Source organism: Miniopterus natalensis, chromosome 7 (assembly GCF_054644295.1).
Source record: "Miniopterus natalensis isolate mMinNat1 chromosome 7, mMinNat1.hap1, whole genome shotgun sequence".
Taxonomy (NCBI): Eukaryota; Metazoa; Chordata; class Mammalia; order Chiroptera; family Miniopteridae; genus Miniopterus; species Miniopterus natalensis.
In genome coordinates this window covers 69074655-69092735 of record NC_142087.1, presented here as the reverse complement: position 1 = coordinate 69092735, position 18081 = coordinate 69074655, and the positions used below count along the sequence as shown (strand labels likewise).

General features: G+C 48.7%; 1 protein-coding gene across 1 annotated transcript in view; it reads right to left on the bottom strand.

The window, feature by feature from the left end:
• Window positions 1-18081, bottom strand: part of LOC107545402 (O-acyltransferase like protein-like) — a 56288-nt gene that overhangs the window by 10131 nt on the left and 28076 nt on the right. Inside the window, 6 exon segments of the mRNA XM_087819317.1 lie at window positions 990-1069; window positions 2329-2494; window positions 6379-6480; window positions 12659-12761; window positions 13765-13944; window positions 17751-17977. Coding sequence (XP_087675443.1) covers window positions 990-1069; window positions 2329-2494; window positions 6379-6480; window positions 12659-12761; window positions 13765-13944; window positions 17751-17977 — 858 coding nt within the window.

Sequence of the window (18081 nt, the reverse complement as noted above, 5' to 3'; positions counted from 1 at the left end):
CAATAGGGGAAGGTATCCGTAAACCCTAGTTCGTTCATGGAATGGAATGTTACACAGACATTGAAAGTATGTTTACTTAAAAAAATAAAATAATCTAGGGAAATGCTTATGTCATAAAACTATTAAAAGAAAGATACTAAAGTGCATATGCAGAATCCTTTCATGCATAAGAAGCTGTGCAGAAAAAGATCAGGAAGGAAAACACCAAACTACCAACAGCGAATTCACGTCTCCTTGAGGGAGGAAATGGGTCTAAGGGGATCGTGCTCTCTTCTCGTCATCCTTATGTCTTTCCCAATGTCCTTAACTTGAATAAGAGTGAAGAATAAATCTTTTTAAACATGGCATGGATAATGCAAAAACTCTCAGTTTCTCCATGAATGATTGAGGCCTTAGTTTAGAGCTTTTCTAAAACTAACGAAGCTTCAGGTGATCCATCCCCCCAGGTGGAGAAACAGGTGCAGGGTTGGGTTGTGTGGGGCGCTGTAATTACTTCACTCTTTCGGGCAGCCACCTCACAGTATGTCACAAAACTGTTCCTACCCCTTGACCTAGTAATTCCACTTGCATATGTGTCCCCAAGGAAATAACCAAGAGAAAAAATAGTATGTCCCAAGACATTCGTGGGGGTGCCGTTCATGAGCATGAAGAATTGGAAACAATCTGGATGCCCAACCTTCCAAATGGCATTTCACCCTAAAGCTGACAAGTATGCAGGTCATGTAAGTATAAGAACGGTTATAGGGGGAAAGCTGAGCATGAGATGTCACACACACACTGGCCACAGCTCTGCAAAAACACAGACTGACGTGCGTTGGACAAAGATTGGAGAATGAAGGAGACGCAGACAGTGGTGGATTTCATGTTCCAAACTCTTCTGAGAAGGTCTCAACCTAAATTTTAAAAGCTGCTCTCCCTGGAAGGAGCGCTCCCTGAGAGTTCTGTGGAAAAGGGCACATGGGGAGAAAACGTGTCCTGGTAAGACTCACTTTCCATGGACGGAGACGATCACCGGGGTCGTGAGATGGAAATGAAAGTCACTGGCAAGGTACCACGTCCAGCCGTTGCACTGAAAAGAGAGCAAAGATTACGTCTCTCTGGCCTTTACCAGGCCTGCTCCCACTGTCCCCACCTCCTGGGCCAGGAGAGGAATTCAGTGGGCAGGTGGGGGATTTCCACAGGAAGAGAAAGGAATTTTGAGTTACAGGGACCTCACTTACCTCATCTCATCTAACCTTTGTAACAAGCCTGGATGGGAGGTTCAGTGTCAGGACATTCCTGTAGGAAACCTCCAGAGCTTCAGCCATAAAGCACCTTAGTCTCCTCCCCCACCGCCTCCGTCCAAGGGAGATCAGATTTACCCAACAGAAGTGACAGCTCTCCCTGTCCCAGCTGGGGACAAGTTCCCTGGTGGGGCAATCAGCGAAGACTCCAGACTTGACGGCCCTCACACCTCTGCTTCCAAGAGCTAAGGTGGGCTCCACCTCTGAGATGCGGCTGGCTGGTGTCTTTGTCACTGATTCCCACATGTGGCCCCAGCCAGCCTGCATCTAGGAAAACGGCTCAGGCTATGCCCCATGGGCCCCTGGCCCAGGCAGGGGCCCACCTGAAGGCAGTTAGACGGTGCTACGTGCCCTCTTGGAGCTGCTGGGCACTTGAGAATGGAAGGCAGTGTCTAGTGGGTAAGTGATCATGCGAGTAACTAGCTACACTCTAGTGATTCTCTCTTCAGCTGCACTTCCAAGGCACAAGCAAAGTCAGTGACATGATTTAATTACAGCAACCTCACTTCCATTTGCTCCAAGTTCCTCATGAGCAAATTAGGGCTTTAGGGAAGCCAAGACCAGTGTACACAAATGCTGTTGCCCTGTCAGGTCTGGCTTGAAATGGAATAGAATTCAGGATGGTGAGGGGGTGGCCCAGTGACCCATCTGTTACAGGCTCTCATGGGGAGGTGAAGAAACTGTCCTTTCGCCCTGGGGCGACACGGACTGGGACAGGAACCGTAACGGAGCGGGGTCAGCTGCGCTCAGGCCGTGCACCCAGATGGCTAGCCCCTCAGTGCCACCGCCCTGCTTCCTCCCTCTGCTTTTCCCAGCTGCTGCCCCTCCAAGACCGGTGCAGTCACCACCACTCACTCCGTCACAGGAGCCTGGTCTCCCTGCCGACCGCCCACCTTCCTACAGCGTCGCTAGTACTCCCAAGAATATGCCAGAATGAAGGGGACCGGACTCCTCAAGGTGGCCCTTGGGAAGTTCACCGAACGCTGGGGCACGATTCACCTCCTTTGTGCCCATCTGCCCTTCGCAGCCTGCACCTGGGACTCACCGCATTCCGGAGCCACAGGAAGTCATTGAGCAACAGCAAGTTTGTCCACCACGCTTGCCGGCAGTTGTCCAGGTGGAGCTTCGGCACCTCCCAGACAGGGCCCCAGGGAACAAGGGAGAACAGTCCAACCACCAAGCACACGGAATACATGTGAAGAGGCTGCAACCTGGCGGGAAAGAGCCAGGCGAGAGGAGGTGACTCCACAGTGCTCCCCTCAGGCCCCCCGGCAGAGGGGGGGGGGCACGTTGAAATGGGGGTAAGATGCTCTAAAACAGATTGTACTGGTTGGACGACAGCCTCCCTCCACACCTCAAACATTCGTGGGTTCAAAATCGTTTCTTGAGCACCTATTATGTGCTGGCCCAGGTGCTGCTGATGCAAAATACTGCTCTTCAATGAGCAAGTCGTACCTGTCAGACACCAAGCAAGGAACTCTGTAGGTATTTCTAAACATCAAAATACTCCTGGTAGGTAACTATACCCTGTTTTACTGATGAGGAAACTGTAGCTCAGAGAAGTTCAGGTGAGTCTCCCAAGGTGGCTCAGCCAGAGCAGCAGAGATCTGACATCAGTTCTCTTTCTTTCCACGTGGCCTCCCTGAATGAAAAGATCGTCCTCCATCCCTCTTCTCCTCTCTCCCTTCCTTGATGTATTTCTTCCTTCCTTCCCTCATCCCCCACCTCCTTCCCAGAAAATCAGAAGCAGCAATAAGACGATGGATAAGGCCCCCAGTGTCTAGACCAGCGCTGTTCAATAGAAACAGAATTCCAGCCACATCTGCCCCCGAGGTTCTAGCAGCCACATTTTTAAAAGTCAGAAGAAACAGGAACAAGTCATTCTAATGATATGCTTTATTTAGCCCAATAAATCCATAATCTTATCATTTCAACAGGTGACCAATATAAGAAATTGAGACATTTTACCTTCTCTTTTCTTTTTCTTAGTCTTTAGAGCCTGGCGTGTGGTTCACACCGGCAGCCTGTCTCAAGGGGCCACATGTCTGGTGGCCACCTGCCGGACAGCATGAGCCTAAAGTTTTCAAGCGAGGCTGTGGCAGGGAGACACGCATAGTTCTGGGTGAGCTGCGTTCGGAGACCTCTTTTTAGAAACCACATTTAAAAGTTCAGGGTAGTGCAACTAAGGCAGAGCACAGGGCCCAGCAGCACCTCCATCGCCTCATGGGGGCGTCAGGGCCTAGGGTGGGTATGACAGATGGGAAGGGCGGGACTGCTGGAGGTGCACCCTTAGCGAGTCGGGGATCAGTACCCAGCATCTGGTCTGCACTCAGCACCCAAATCTGTGGGCCTCCTGTCCTCCCCACAATGATAAAATCCCTCATAGGACGCATCCAGGAGGGTGGTAGGCATGTGGGGGACAGGGCTGGAATTGCTGATCAAAGTCAGAGAGAAAGGGCACCAGCCTGTGCCAAGGTACAACATCCCAGACCAGCTCAGGCAAGAGCCACAGAGCCCTCTCTAGGTGCCAGGCACTGCCAGGATTGGCCATCGGACCACTGCCCAGCAGCTGCTCCCACAGGCCTCCCTCCTGCCATCCATCTCCGCCCTTCCCCTGGGGAGAGTAAGTTAGACTCTTGCTCCCCCGAGAAACAGAGCTCAGGTCAGATGTCCACAGGAGGGAGCGTGGTACCATCTGTGTCCCCCACCCATTATCCACGGCCCTCCCTGGGGTGCTGGTGAAAATGCAGCCTCCGAGCCAGGGGCTGTGGGGCCGGCTGGAGGCTGCTGGGTAGCCGTGCCTGGAGAGGCGAGGCTATAGGGGAGAGAACAGGAAGTGAATTCTGGTTTTGTCTAAACTTTCACACTGAGAAAATCTTATCACTCCTCCCTTTCCTCTTCTATGGAAAAAACAGGTGGTGATTCCTTCAATGCTTCAAAGGAGGATGATTTCTGCCTCCTTAGATTTTTTGAGAATTAAAGGAGATCAATGAGAAAACAGTTTGAAACATTGAAAGCGTCATATAAATGTACAGGTGCTTCATTTTTTTCCAAGCTTCCAGAAGATTTAAAGTCAAAGTGGGTTTTCAAAGACTACAATGTGCAATACTAGCCATGGTGGTGGAGGTCTGAGAAGCAGGCGCTCTCAGGCCTGGTGGGTGGGAAGGTAAACTGGAAAATGTCCATGAGAATGTCAGCTGCGTCAAATCAGCAATTGCACTGATAGGAATTTACCTGCAAACGTGCTCACCCAATTGCACACATATGTACATGCGTTGTATGTACATATATTGCAGTAACAGAGGGCTTGCTGGCATGAATGAGAACAGCAAAGGGCACGGCTGCCTTCTCACTGGGTTTACCTCGAAGGAGATGAGTTCAAGCTGTGGGCTGGTGACGGTCCCCTCCGTTTTTCAACAGTGTTGTCCGAGGTTGGACTCATTCTCTTCCTGGTCCAATGTGGCACTCTTCCCGACCTCCCTATCTCGAGAATGCCACCACCATCTGCCATGCTGCTCAGGCCCGAAAATGTGAGTGTCCTTGACTTGCCCTCTCCGCATCCCCACTGCCAATCATCACTCCGAATCCTGCTCTCCTGCCCAGAGGTGCAGCGGTTTACTCACCCGGGTCCTGGCCTCCATCTCCCCCCCCAATGCCTCACCGCCCCCTCACCCCCACCCTGAGCTCTCCCTGCCCCCCACCATGGCTTTATCTGCCTGGTGAAACACTCCTTGCTCATTGATCCCCAGCTCCAGGATTTTTCCTCTGAAGCAAGTTTACCAGGCAGAACCCACCACTGAATCTCCCACCGCCAACCCTAAGCAACACGTCTTATCACTGTGAACCCTTGGCCCGAAGGCCAGTCCCTCTCCTGCGGAAGACCTCAGGGCAGGGCAGGCTCCTTGACCCAGTGCCACACGCCCCAGTGACATTGACGGAGGAAGCATTCTGTCCTTCCCCGGACCAGGGCTAGACTTAATAGAGCTTGGAAGAAACCACACAGCCATGGTGAAAAGAAATCAGTAAAGTCTATTCCTTGGCTTGCACTCTTTCTTAGCCTATTTACAGGAAAAGTTAAAATGTATAAATAGCAGTAATGATAACGTTTATTGAAGGCTCACTATGCGTCACGTACTTTTCTAAGTTCTTTACATATATTATCTCATTTCGTCCTTCTGAGAGTCCAATGAAGTGCTGTCATTATCCTCTCCCTTTTTGAGGTGAGAAAACTCAAGCACAGAGAGGTTGCGACACTTGCTCAAAGTCACAGAGCTAGTAAGTGACTGAGCCAGACTACAAGCCCGACAGACAAACTACAGAGTCAGATCTACCCCACTCGATTTCATTAGCCCAGAAGATTGTTTCAACCCTCCCCGGCCTATGCGTGAGAGTACAGTGTCACAGCAGAGCGTGGGCCTGGGCAACCAGCGCTGGGCTCTAATTCAGCGACTAACTGGTTTAGAAATATGTAAACGGGGCGGCTGGGTTACATGAGTCGAAGGTCCTTTCTCCTTAAACTTAGACTGTCTCCTTACACACCTGCCACTCTGCTTTCTATCCCACCGACTTCACATTCTGTCCCAGTATTGTCATCCTTCTGCTCCGACCAACCGCACATTCGCAAAGATCATTGTCCTGTCTCCTTCTCGGCAGAACGACTATTGTCCCGAGCATCCACCAGCCTCTCTCCCGGTTGTATCTTCTTTCATTTTTATCATTACCATTAACACACTTTACAGGATCTAGTTATTACCAAGGTACAGAAGCCATACAAATTCTCCTGTTGAGTATAGATTCCATGAAAATCTGACAGTGCATTTATTGAAATCAGCTGCCCATTCCTGTAGCTTAGGAATAAGGATTTTTTTGCTGGTTCAATGTAGCTCAAGTTTTATTAGGACAAATACCATGAAAACAGGGAGGTTCCACTGGCAAAAGCCATTAAACCAGCAGAAACCAACTGTATTTAAGGAAGAAAACGATTCCTCTCCATTTCTTTTTCTTTAAAAATTCTTTCAAAAGAGGGTTAAAGAATAAAAAATCATAAATTGTTACACAGCAATAGTAAGTGGAGAGATTACGCAAAGAAACCTACCTTAGAAGGCGATCAAAGTAGTATCTGAGGATGACACTCGCAGTTATTCCTTTCTCTGAAGGCTGCTGCATCTTTAAAAATGACCTCACACTCAACCAGCCACTGCGAGCAAGAGGGCAGTCACAGGGATTATTTATCAGTGATACGGTTCATTGGTTGATTAAATTTTGTTGTCTCTCTCAAGATAGGTTAAGCCACGCGGCAGTAACAAAACACTCCAAGTCCTAAAACAACAATCGTTTTCTCTCTTGCTTATGCTTCATGCCCATGGCCATTTCCTTTGGGGGTCAGCAGCTTCTTAACTATGGGCCCAGGCTGATGGGGCAGCCACCATCTCCAAGCTCACCAGTGATCATGGCAGAGGACAGAGAGTTCTGGATGGCCTCCAACCAGCAATCACATGCCCCAGCCCAGAAAGCACATGCTTAAAGCTCTCAGCATGACGGCAATGCCAGGTTACCACTCGTCAGTCCGACCGAGGGATGTGGTCCACCAACCACAATGGGCCAGGGAGTGGAACGGTACCAGGTGTCTGGGGGGGGGAGAGCCAGAAATATTTGAGAGCACTGATGACTGCCACAGTGGTCTTTTGTAGCAATAATGTCAAGGCCTTTCCTTTTTGGGGTACCATGTCATTTCAAAGTCCCACTACGGGGGTTGCTTTTGCTTCTTGAGCCATACCAAACATACTACTTCGCAGTGGGTTTTTTAGTGGATAATCCAATAGATGAATAAACAGCCCTATTACCAATCCTGCTTACCTAATACGGAAACAAAGACTCAAAGGCTGTTACACAGGCTGGCCAAAATCCCAGTGAGAATTCTCGACCAACATATCCTGATGACGAATTCATCACTCAGAATGTTCAACTAAAAAAACTGAGGTTAGCTCTGGCTGGTTTTGCTCAGTGGTTAGAGCATCAGCCTGTGAACTGAAGGTCCTGGGTTCATTTCTTGCCAAACGCACGTATCTTGGTTACAGGCTCGACCCCTGGCCCTGGTGGGGGTGTATGCAGGAGGCAACTGATCGATATCTCTCTCACATCTCTCTCTCTCTCCCCCTCTTCCACTCTCTCTGAAAAACCAATGGAGGGGGGGCAATCCTCAGGTGAGTATTTAAAAAAATTTAAAAATAAACACCTGGGGTTAGCCTTGGCCAGTGTTGCTCAGTGGTTAGAGTGTTGGCCCGTGGATGTACCTGGGTTGCAGGCTCAATCCCTGGCCCCAGCTGGGGTGCATGCAGGAGGCAACCAATTGATGTGTCTCTTTCACATTGATGTTTCTCTCTCTCTCTCTCTTTTTTTCTCTCTCTCCCTCCCTCCCTTTCTTCCTTCCACCCTCTGAAAATCAATGGGGAAAATATCCTCAAGTGAGGATTAACAAAAAAAAGAAACTGAAGTTATGCCTTTGAGTTAGAACTTGATGGTAAGCAAGTTTGTGAGTTTCCCCGCCTTTTGACTTTTATACTAAGGAGCCTATGGGTGTTTCCCTAAGGAACAGGTGAGTTTCCCGTGCAAAAGGCCTGTGTGTTGGGTGAGACTTGGAAGGGATCAGGGAGGGCTGGAGAATTGGGGGATGTCTTTATTCTCTGATAGCTAGATTTTCTTTTGAAATGCAGCAAATAGTAGCCACTGTAATAGGAACAGAATTTATAGAGACATCTAAGAAAGAGTGCTGAGATGTGGAATTAGGACCATCAATTCTGATTCTGGCCTCCTCTGAATTTCAGGAGAGAAAGAATCAGGGCCTGAGCAAGCCTTTCCTTCCAGTGTGACTGGCTCCCCCTCCTCCAGAGTGGCTGCTAGCAAGGCCTGTGTGTAGTCATGCACTGTCCAGCCTTCGGGTGCATGAAGACAGGGCAAAGGAAAGGCCAGCAGGAAAGCAGGCTCTGAGCAAGACAAGTAGCTCCAGGAGACTAAGAGCCGGAGACCTAAACAGACCGGGAAAGAGTGAAATCCTGCAGTAGAGATGTAGGAAGTCACCCTGAGAGGTAGAGAAAGGTTCTAGACCATCGCTGGCCAATTATTCATGGCTTTGGTATTCCTATGTAAATCCATCAGTGACACAGTGGTTAAGACATAGCCCTGCCATGAAACTAACATTATATCTCACTTCGATTCTCCCTTTCCTAGCTGGGGGACTTGGGTAAGTGATTTTTATCTCTGAACATCAACTTTCTCATCTGTAAAAATGGGCATACTATTGGTTTTGGCTCTATCAGTTTATCGTAAGAATTGTATAGAATGGAAGACTTTAAGCTCTTAACGTAATGACCATACCAGGTATCACTATTAGCAATGTTTCCATTGTTCAAACAAAAAGTTTACTTGAAGGAACATATATATGCACTTTATAAAGTAATAAAATGAAAAGTGGAAGGAAAAAAATAGTTACTGAGATTGGCAATGGAAAATAAAAAGAAATAGAGATAAAGAAAAAGAAGCATTTCCTTGTCTGCTAGACAGTGCTGGGATCTACGTGGCCTCCCTGCCCACCGTCCGCATCTCTCCCTGCGGCTCACTCAGTGGCCCTCAGACCTTCGCGGCCTCAGCAGCTGGAGGGCTAGTGCCAGCCCAGGTGTCTGATTCAGGGGGTTCAGGTGGAGCCTAAGAATCTGCATTTCTAACAAGCTTCCAGATGGTGCTGGTGCCACTGTTTGGACCAGACTCTCAGAACCACTGATGACAGGCACAGCCTCTCTGGGCCTCAGGCTGAGCCAGGTGTGAGGGAGGCATAGCTTTGTCGTTTTCTTGGACATTTGGAATTTCAGTAACCTGGTCCGGGTTTTGCATATCTCAGGGCTGACCCGATGGCTTCTCTGTTGTATCCGTTTCCCACTGATGGCCCAGGATGACCAGTGGCCTCTCATGCCCTTGTTTCTTCCCTCCTAGTGGCGGTTCTGCAGCTTGAGTTTTGGCTTTGGTTCCAGCCATCCCGATCTGTCTGTGCCAGCCGCCCTCCAAGGCTTGGAGCTCTGCCCGTCAGTGCACTCAGCATATGGTGTGGGTTTTTTGTGGGGGGTTTTGGCCTTGTTTTTATTAGCCTCCTTTGCAGGAAGCAGAGTTCTGGTCTTGGCTGGGCTGTGGGTGGACTTCCCTGCCCTCAGGGGCCGCCCGAGGTCTCTGCAGTGGGGCTTCACCTCCTGGTCAGACTCAGCTGTGCCCCGTTGGAAACTCTGGTGCCCAGAGGTTCCGTATCTCTGCTGGGTTTGCTGCCAGTGGCGGACTCTGACCCTGCCTGTCTGGGTTAATCTCTGTGGTCACTTTGGCCACCGCCTAGAGGACAGGTTTCAGCTTATTCTGTACCCTGCTTTTTCTGCATTGCCCCGAGATGAAACAATTAAGAAATCATTTCAACAACTATTTACTGAGCAATACTATGCACCTGGTGCTGCTTTCGGCTCTGAAGACAGCAGCACACAAAACAGAAAATATCCTGCCTTATATTCCAGTGGAGACAGACAAGCAAGGAAGAGAGCAAAGAGGCATGAGAGAGAGAAAGAGGTAGCTGTAATAGTTAAAGAGAAAAAACAAATCAGGGAGAATGAAGTGGAGAGTGCTGGGTGGATCCATTTTAAATAGGGGACAAGAAAGGCCTTTCTGTGTAGGTGACATCTGAGTAAAAACCTGACAGAGAAAAGGGAGCCAGCCACCAGGACGTCAGGGAAGTGCTGCAGAAAATGAATGGTTGTTAGCAATCCCTTACTTTTGTTCATCAGGCTCCTTTTCAGGCTACTCCCCTTATTTCCAGCTCCCAAAGGTTGGGACACTGTCCTAGGATTCAGCCCCGATCTGTCACACATGCCCCTCCCAGCATGATCTGATTCAGTCCTGTGGCTTTAAAAACCGCCCATATCCCACTTACTCCGAAATTCCAGTCTCCAGCCTTGACGCTTCCACTGAGCCCCAGACATACAGAGCCAACTGCTTACTTAACGTCTCTTCGTGGATGTCTAAAAGATCCCTTAATCTTAACTTGTCCAAAACAGAAAGCTTGACCTACCTCCCCCAACCCTGCTTCTCCCCTGACCAATTTTCCATGTGAATTACTAACAGCACCGTCTGCTCAGGGACCAAAGCCAGAGCCTAGAAGTTGTCCTCAACCCCCTGTTCTTTTCACATTTCATATCCAATCCATCAACAAGTTCTAACAATTCCACTTCTAAAACTTATCTTTCTTTTCAACATTAAAAAAAAAAAAATGTTTTTATTGATTTCAGAGAAAGGAAGGGAGAGGAAGAGAGAGAGAGAGAAACATCAATGATGGGAGAGTCATTGATCGGCTGCCTCCTGCAGGCCCCCTTCTGGGGATCGAGCCCAAAACCTGGGCATGTGCCCTGACCGGGAATTAAACCATGACCTCCTGGTTCAGGGGTTGACCCTCTACCACTGAGCCATGCGGCCACGCTCTTAAACATATCTTAAACATGACCTCTGGATCCCAGCCACCATTGCCCAGTCCAAGCCTTATCATTTCTCATCTGAAATTCAACAAAGGTCACCTGATTGATCTCCTTGTTTCCTTTCTGCCCTTCTTAGATCTATTATTAACACAGGAGGCAGAGTGATCATTTTTAAATGTCAGATATCACTTTCCAAATTAAAGCAATCCAGCGTCTTCCCATTTCACCAAGACTCCAGCCCAAACTCCTCAGCAGTGCTACAAGGTCCTCTGCGGCCAGGTCCCATCCCTCTCTCCTGCCTTCATTTCTGCCCACCCCCACCCTCCACACACACACACACACCCCTGCACTATCCTCAGCCTTCTTCCTGTTGTCTCAGTTCCCCACTGGTGGCTCCGGGTGACCAGTGGCCTCCCGCGCCCTTTAACAAGGCTCACCCTCTCTTGCCTTAGCCCTTTGCACTAGTTGCTCCCTCTGCCTGAGACTCGCTTGTCCTCGGTGATCCCATGGCTGGCTGCTTCTTGCCATTCAGGTCTCAGATCAAATCGCCCCTCATCAGACAAGCCTTCTCCAACCTCATTGAAACAGATACCCATTCTATCTCCTTCTTAGCTATTTCTTTCCTGATATTTATTACTATCAGATTGTTTCGTATTTATTTACATGCCTGTTGTTGGTCTCCCATGCATGTACACACACACTAATGGAAGCACTATAGGAGGTGCTCCTTTGTTATATCCACTGATGTATCTCAGGACCTAGAACAATGCCTAGAAAATAGATATTCAATAGATCATGGTTGGACTGATGAATGCTTAGCATCTGATTAAAAGAGCTGCTATCTACCAACACCATCTCCCTGTGAAGGAAGGGATACTGACCTCAGAAGAGGTAGAGGCAGGCCAGCATGGGAGCTGAGACATGAACTCAGAGTCAGACTGCCTGGGTCCACTAGGACTATCTCCCTCAATCTCAACTTCCTTCTCTTCTAAGTGGAAATTTTGTAGTCTATCCATACAATGGAATATTACTCAGCCATAAAAAGAATAAAGTACTGATGCTTGCTGGATGAACTTCAAAAACATCATGCTAAATGGCCGAAGCCGGGCACAAAAGGTCACGTATTATGCAATCTGTTCATATGAAATAGCTGGAACGGTAAATCCACAGATACAGAAAGCAGATTTCCAGAAACTCTGGGGAGGGGAGCTGGACAGTAGCTTCTTAATGGGCATGAGATTTCCTTTGGGGGTGATGAAAATGTTTGGTGGTTGTACAATGCTGTGAATGTGCTAAGTGCCACTGAACTGTGCACTGTAAGTGGTCCATTTTATGTTATGTGAATTTCAGCTCAACTAAGCAAAATGGGGATTTTAACAATGGTCCCTACACTGGGACATCATGAGGATTAAATGAGGCACTGCTGCAAAGCACGTCACACAGTACCTGGCATTTACCAAACAATGAAGAAATGTTACCTCTCAGTAGTCAGTTTAAATAAGCATAGCTTTATGAAACATAACATCCTTTTCTTTTCTTGTTTCACATTTTACTATAGTGAGAACTGGAAACTTTATCTTGGATTTGCGTGGGTCCACGAACTAGAATTTGAGAACCATTGAAATAAATGATTTTGAGAAATACAATCACCTTTTGTAAAAGGCTCACTTTTGAGGGCCATCCTAACTCATTTAATACTGAAAATACAAAGGGAGGAGCTTGTGACAGTGGTATTGTCCCGAGACAGACAGAAGCAAAGGCCAGGTGAGTAAATGTGAGCCATTCGGTTTTTCTCACCTAAGTGAGAATGGCAAAGCACACACACCTCCCCAAGCGAACAGCAGCAAGCCCAATAGCGGAAAACACACACCGCATTACCTGATCAGGAAAAATGTGTCAACCCCAAGATAGAATGGGCCACTCCGAGAATAAAGGTACAGCGGGTTTTTAAGCACTCTGGCTCTCCATTCAAGCACATTATCTGTAACAAACATAGAAAGCAGTGTCTGTTTGTTTAATGGAAGAAAATCATGTGATTTATCTTTTCAGAAAAAGCAAGAGGAACACCTTCAACTTTCAGCTGTATTGGGAGAGTTTTATGTATGCCTGTAATTCACTTAAGAGGGGCGCTTGGGCCCCGCCGGGGTGGCTCAGTGGTTGAGTGTCAAACCAGGAGCCAAGAGGTCACTGGTTCCATCCCCAGTCAGGGCACATGCCTGGGTTGTGGGTTTGATCTCCCCAGTAAGAGATGTGCAGGAGGTAATCAATGTTTCTCTCTCATCGCTGTTTCTATCTCTCTATTCCTCTCCCTTCCCCTCTCTAAAATCAATAAAAACATATTTAAAAAAAAAAAAAACGCGAACTTGGACCAAAAAGAAAAGGCGATGACTAGGATACCTAATAGTAACTAAGGCTCCGAGCTCCTCTGTGCTCTCACAGTGGCCTCAGCTCTCTTGGGCCTATAGCAGCATCACCTGTTCATGGACCAGTGCAGATCTCCAGGGAGGCTATTCACCCTACCCTGGGATGCCTCCCCAATTCTGATACATGTATTTGGCCCCTGGAGAGAGAGCACCCCTGGGAGTGCTTGATGGGAGTGCTTCAGGAGTGTAGCAACTGGGAAAGGTTGAGAAACATTGATTTTACTAATGTACAATATTTATTTATGCTTGCCTGTTTTTCCAGGAGAAAAAAATAATGTTAGTTTCTGGCTTCGTTAATCATGATGCAAGGGAACCCAGCTGTTTGGACAATGAAAATACAATACTCAGGTATCACTATTCACCTGGCAGCCAGGTGCCTGATTTACACCTTGGAGGAGGCAAAGCAGACACTGGCCTGGGAAACTCATTTATGGGAAGTCACAGCCACGTCTCTAAAACAGAAACAAAGCTGTGGCTTCCCATCCTATGACCGAACGTGATCCCCTCACACGAGGGATGCTCTTCCTTGACTGCTCATAAAGGCTCCTCGGTTCTCCGCACCCAGAGACAGCCAGGCGGTCATCTGGCCGGTGTGCCCCGACATGATCCACAGGAGACTCAAGACCCGGATGCCATTCAGCGCAGAGCACGTGCTCCCCGGCGCCTTGGTAGACCAGATGGCCGGCACATTCTTCTGCCAAGAAAAGCATTTCAGAGCATGGTCCATGGCTCCTAGAAATCCTGGCGAGAGCAAAGGTGTCACTGCCGCCCCGAAAGCCAGACCAACCCACATGCTGCCCCACATGCAAGAGCCAAACACACACCAATGATCTTGGCTGTCACCCGGACGCTCCCTCGCTGTGACCCTGGACTGCCCACCTCAGCTCTCCATCGCCCCTATTGATCTATATGTGGGGACGATGGAGACCTTTAGACTCGGTCTCCCTCCCCAGTGAATCTTGACTCTGCCTGGCATGACTTGAGGTTGGCACCTACACTGCCTTGCACAGAATGCACTGCCCAGGTTCAGGCCCCGGGATGCCAGTGCCTGACCACAGTCCTGTGTTAGGAAGTATCGGGGGAGGGGAACTTAGACATCATTAAGAAACCACATGAGGCCAGCATTTTTCTAGAAAAGGCATCCCTGGTCCTCTTCCAAAAATGAACCACTTGCAAATAACATCCCTACCTGTCAAGGTGCTAGGAAAGCAGAGGGGGTGGCCCAGAGATAAGGGTGTAGACCTTATAGTTAGACTTTCCTGGCTCTGAGTCTGGTTATCACTTATTAACTTTGTGACCTCTGGCAAGTGAATTAACTTCTCTGTGCCTAAGTTTCCACATCTGCAAAATGGGAATCAAAGTAGATCTTTAATCACAGGTTTATTGTGAAGAACAAATGAGATAATATCATAGCTATATCTTCACTATTTAAACCCTGTTGTTTTAAGAATAGTTAATCCCTTCTACTTAATTTATTCCCTTTATTTTTAAAATTTAATTTAACTCATTCTGAGAGCCAATTAAGTGGCTACAATTGTGGAAAAGGAGCCTCCAAAGCTCAAGCTGCCTCCAAGAGACCCATATTTTCTCCTGGACGTAGCTTGGTGCCTTAAACATCATGGGCACCAGAGGTCCTTGCAGAATTCAAACTTATTCACAAGCGACAGCTGGCTTAAAACCAAGCTCTGGAAATCCAAATCAGTTTCATAAATGGAAGAATGTAATTGCCTAACATTTTGAGGTTGCAGCCATAACTATGTGTGTTTCCACTGGAGTCGCTTTCAAGTGTGCCTGCTGGAGGCACGCAGCTCAGCCTCTCACTTAGAGGGCTTTTCACTCACCAGGAACTGGCAGAGCCCCAGCACAATGAGCAGCCCTAGATCAGCGTCCCCTGGATGCCCCCAGCTCCCCGAGGAGCCGCGGACTGCAGGACCTGGGCTCTGCCGAGTTCCACCAAGTTTCTTAGCCTCCCTGAGCCTGTTTCCTCACTTTTAAATTAAGCACATTTTTGGCAGGGTTCTTGTGAGGGTTCGAGAACAGTTGTCAAACATCTGGCCCAACGCCTAACTTGGCAAGCAAATACTACATACATACTACATCTAAAGTCTACTTGTGGGTCAACTTAACTAGCAGCAGCTTATAAAATCTTCTGAAAATAACTGCTCACTAGGGAAGACAGCCTCTCTGAGCGCCATTTCACTCGTAAGTGGAAAGTATTATAAAGCACAGGGGCACGGGGGGAGCGGACGAGACGATGCATGTGGTCAGTGGTTCTCAAAGTGGGGGTCCCTGGACCACCACCTGGGACCTAGTTAGAAATGCACAGTCTCGGGTCTGACCCCAGACCTACTGAATCCGAATCTTTGGGGGTGAGAAGCCCTCCAGGAGTTTCTGACTCTCACCAACATTTGAGAACCGCTGGCTGTGAGTCTCTCATTATACCGGGAGCCCACTGGGAGCCATGAACACAGAGCAAGAGCCCTGACCGCCAGGGCCTGAGACCCACAGCTCTTCACTTCACAAAAACATCCTCAAACATTCGCTCATATTTCCTCATCGAAATGGTAAAGGACAAGCTCGTGTAACAGGAAACCACGCTGAGCAAATGCGGGGATTATTCGGGGGATAAAGAACCAGGAATCTGAAATCCCCAGTCTGGCTCCAAACCTCCAGAAGACTCAGGGTCTTATGTTGATTTGACTCACTGGTGAGTGTAAAAGCGGAGGGAAGAAAATGCTGACCCTCGGGTCTCTCCATTGCAATTTTTATTTTCAAACATTCAGGGATGTGATATTTTACCCTGATGGTATGAAATTAAAAAAAAAAAATTGCTACAGAAACAGAACATGGGGACCCCCTCTTGTGAGGCCACAGTTAAATGAAGCTGTTAAAAAAGCTAATATAACCTTTCTGATCATAGAGAGTGTCATTTTGGGCGAAGCTAAAATTTCAGTGGCCAATTCCTGACTCCATCCCAGGTGTGTCTGCCTTAAATCCTGTGAACTGGCCTTAAAAAGCAGGGCTCTTGGGATAGCCTCCTACTGGAGATCAGCAGTGGTGGCTTTTGTTAACTATAGGCTCCCCCTCGATGTGACAGTTAGAAGCACACAGCAGGTCCCTGGAACCCAGTGGACCTCAGCAAGGTCAGTGTAACAGGTCTTGTCCTGCACCCCATCCCCTTGGCTTAACTGAGGAGGTTGAGGGAAAGAACAACAAATTAGGAGGAGGCAAGTATATGATCTCATTTAATTCCTTCAACAAATCCCATTCTGTGCCCCCATTTTACACATGTGGAAACTGAGTTTCCTAGAGGTCAAACAACCTGACCAAGGACAGAGTTAAAAATCGAGGCGGGTTTGAATGGGGACTGCTAAGCTTGAGCTCTTTTTACCATACCCACCCTCGAACTTTCTACACGGCAGCCGGGGAGCTGGTCATATAAGAAATAATTGAGGGGTTCTGAGCCTTGGGGGAGGCCATCATAAATAACTGTCCCCCAAATCTGATGGGGCTGTCATCAAAACAAGAAAGCAAGTAGATCTATTTTCTGAGGCCCCGGAGGGCCAAACTAGGGCCCACGGGTAGAAAATACAGGACAGCAGGGACTGACTCTGTAAAGAAGCCTAGCAACGAACACTTCCCATCATGATGGGGTCACGGGGAGCCCCAAGGCAGATATCTAGCTTCGGATTTGGGGACTACCCACATGTTTTTTGTTGTTTTTCTTATTGTTGGGGTTTTTGCCTAAAGATCCAAACAGAACCTGATAAAATCACGACTATGCCTTCAGCATCGACTGTCCTTCCCTGAAGACAGTCACATATTCGCGTTCTTCTGGTCCATTCATTGAAATTTTGTTTTATTTTTATCTCCCCAGCTGGAGTAAAGGAAGGACAATCGAGTGGACCTACAGCAGCTGTGCCAAAAATTATATCTTGTGTTCTAAGGGTACTTGCATGACAAGGCTCCTCTTGTTTCAGGGTGTGTGTGTGTGTTCTCCTTGCTCTGCCATATGGGAAGGTGAAAATGCAGGTAACACTCTTGATTTTTGAACTAAAACACAACCCAGTGCGACTCGCTGCAGAGCCCTCATTACACAGCGTCGGGGTTACCCACTTCTGGCTCAGATACACTCCGCAGTGTTTTAATCAGCTGCGTCGCACCCACTGCCCTGGCTTCCTGCGCATGAGCGTCGCTTCCCTTGGCCACGCCAGGAAGGCTGAGTCACCTGTGCCCTGTGACACTGCAAATAGACACTGTGACCATGGAGTTGTTCCCTAGAGGATTACTACCGAGAACCCAGGCTCTGCGCTGACCTAGTCTTTGAGCAGCACAAAGACACTGGATAACTGTCCCCAAGAAATAAAGCAGCATTTTCAGTGGCCTCGCTGATGGTGAGCGGACGGGGCCGCGAGCGGAGCCCAGCCTCCGCCGGCTTCAGGGGCTGCGGGGCATCCGCGAGGCGGGGGCACTGCGGGAACTCTTTTCCAGTTTTGTTTTTTTCTAAGTCCCCCTCACGAGTGGTCTCAGTTTATTAAAATGCCTACTTTTTCCTCTGCTCGCGGCTCCTGACAGTGAGACATGGGCCCGGCCCCCCGGCCGCTGGGTTCTGTTTTCCGGTTCGCTGCTCTCCGTCTCTGTCAAAGGCAGGCTCCCGTACGTGGCCGAATGTGTCCCGTGCGCGGGGGACGCCTTGTGGTCTGACCCCCACCCCCTGGCTGCCACGTAGGCAGTTCCAGCCAGAGGAAGGGCGAGGCCGAGCAGGGTGAAGAACCTGTAGGGAGAAGACACATGCGTGTGTGTGGCCAGGACTTCCCACGACACCACGACGCCACGGGGAGATGCAAGGAAAACAGCCCAGCAAACACAAAGCCACTC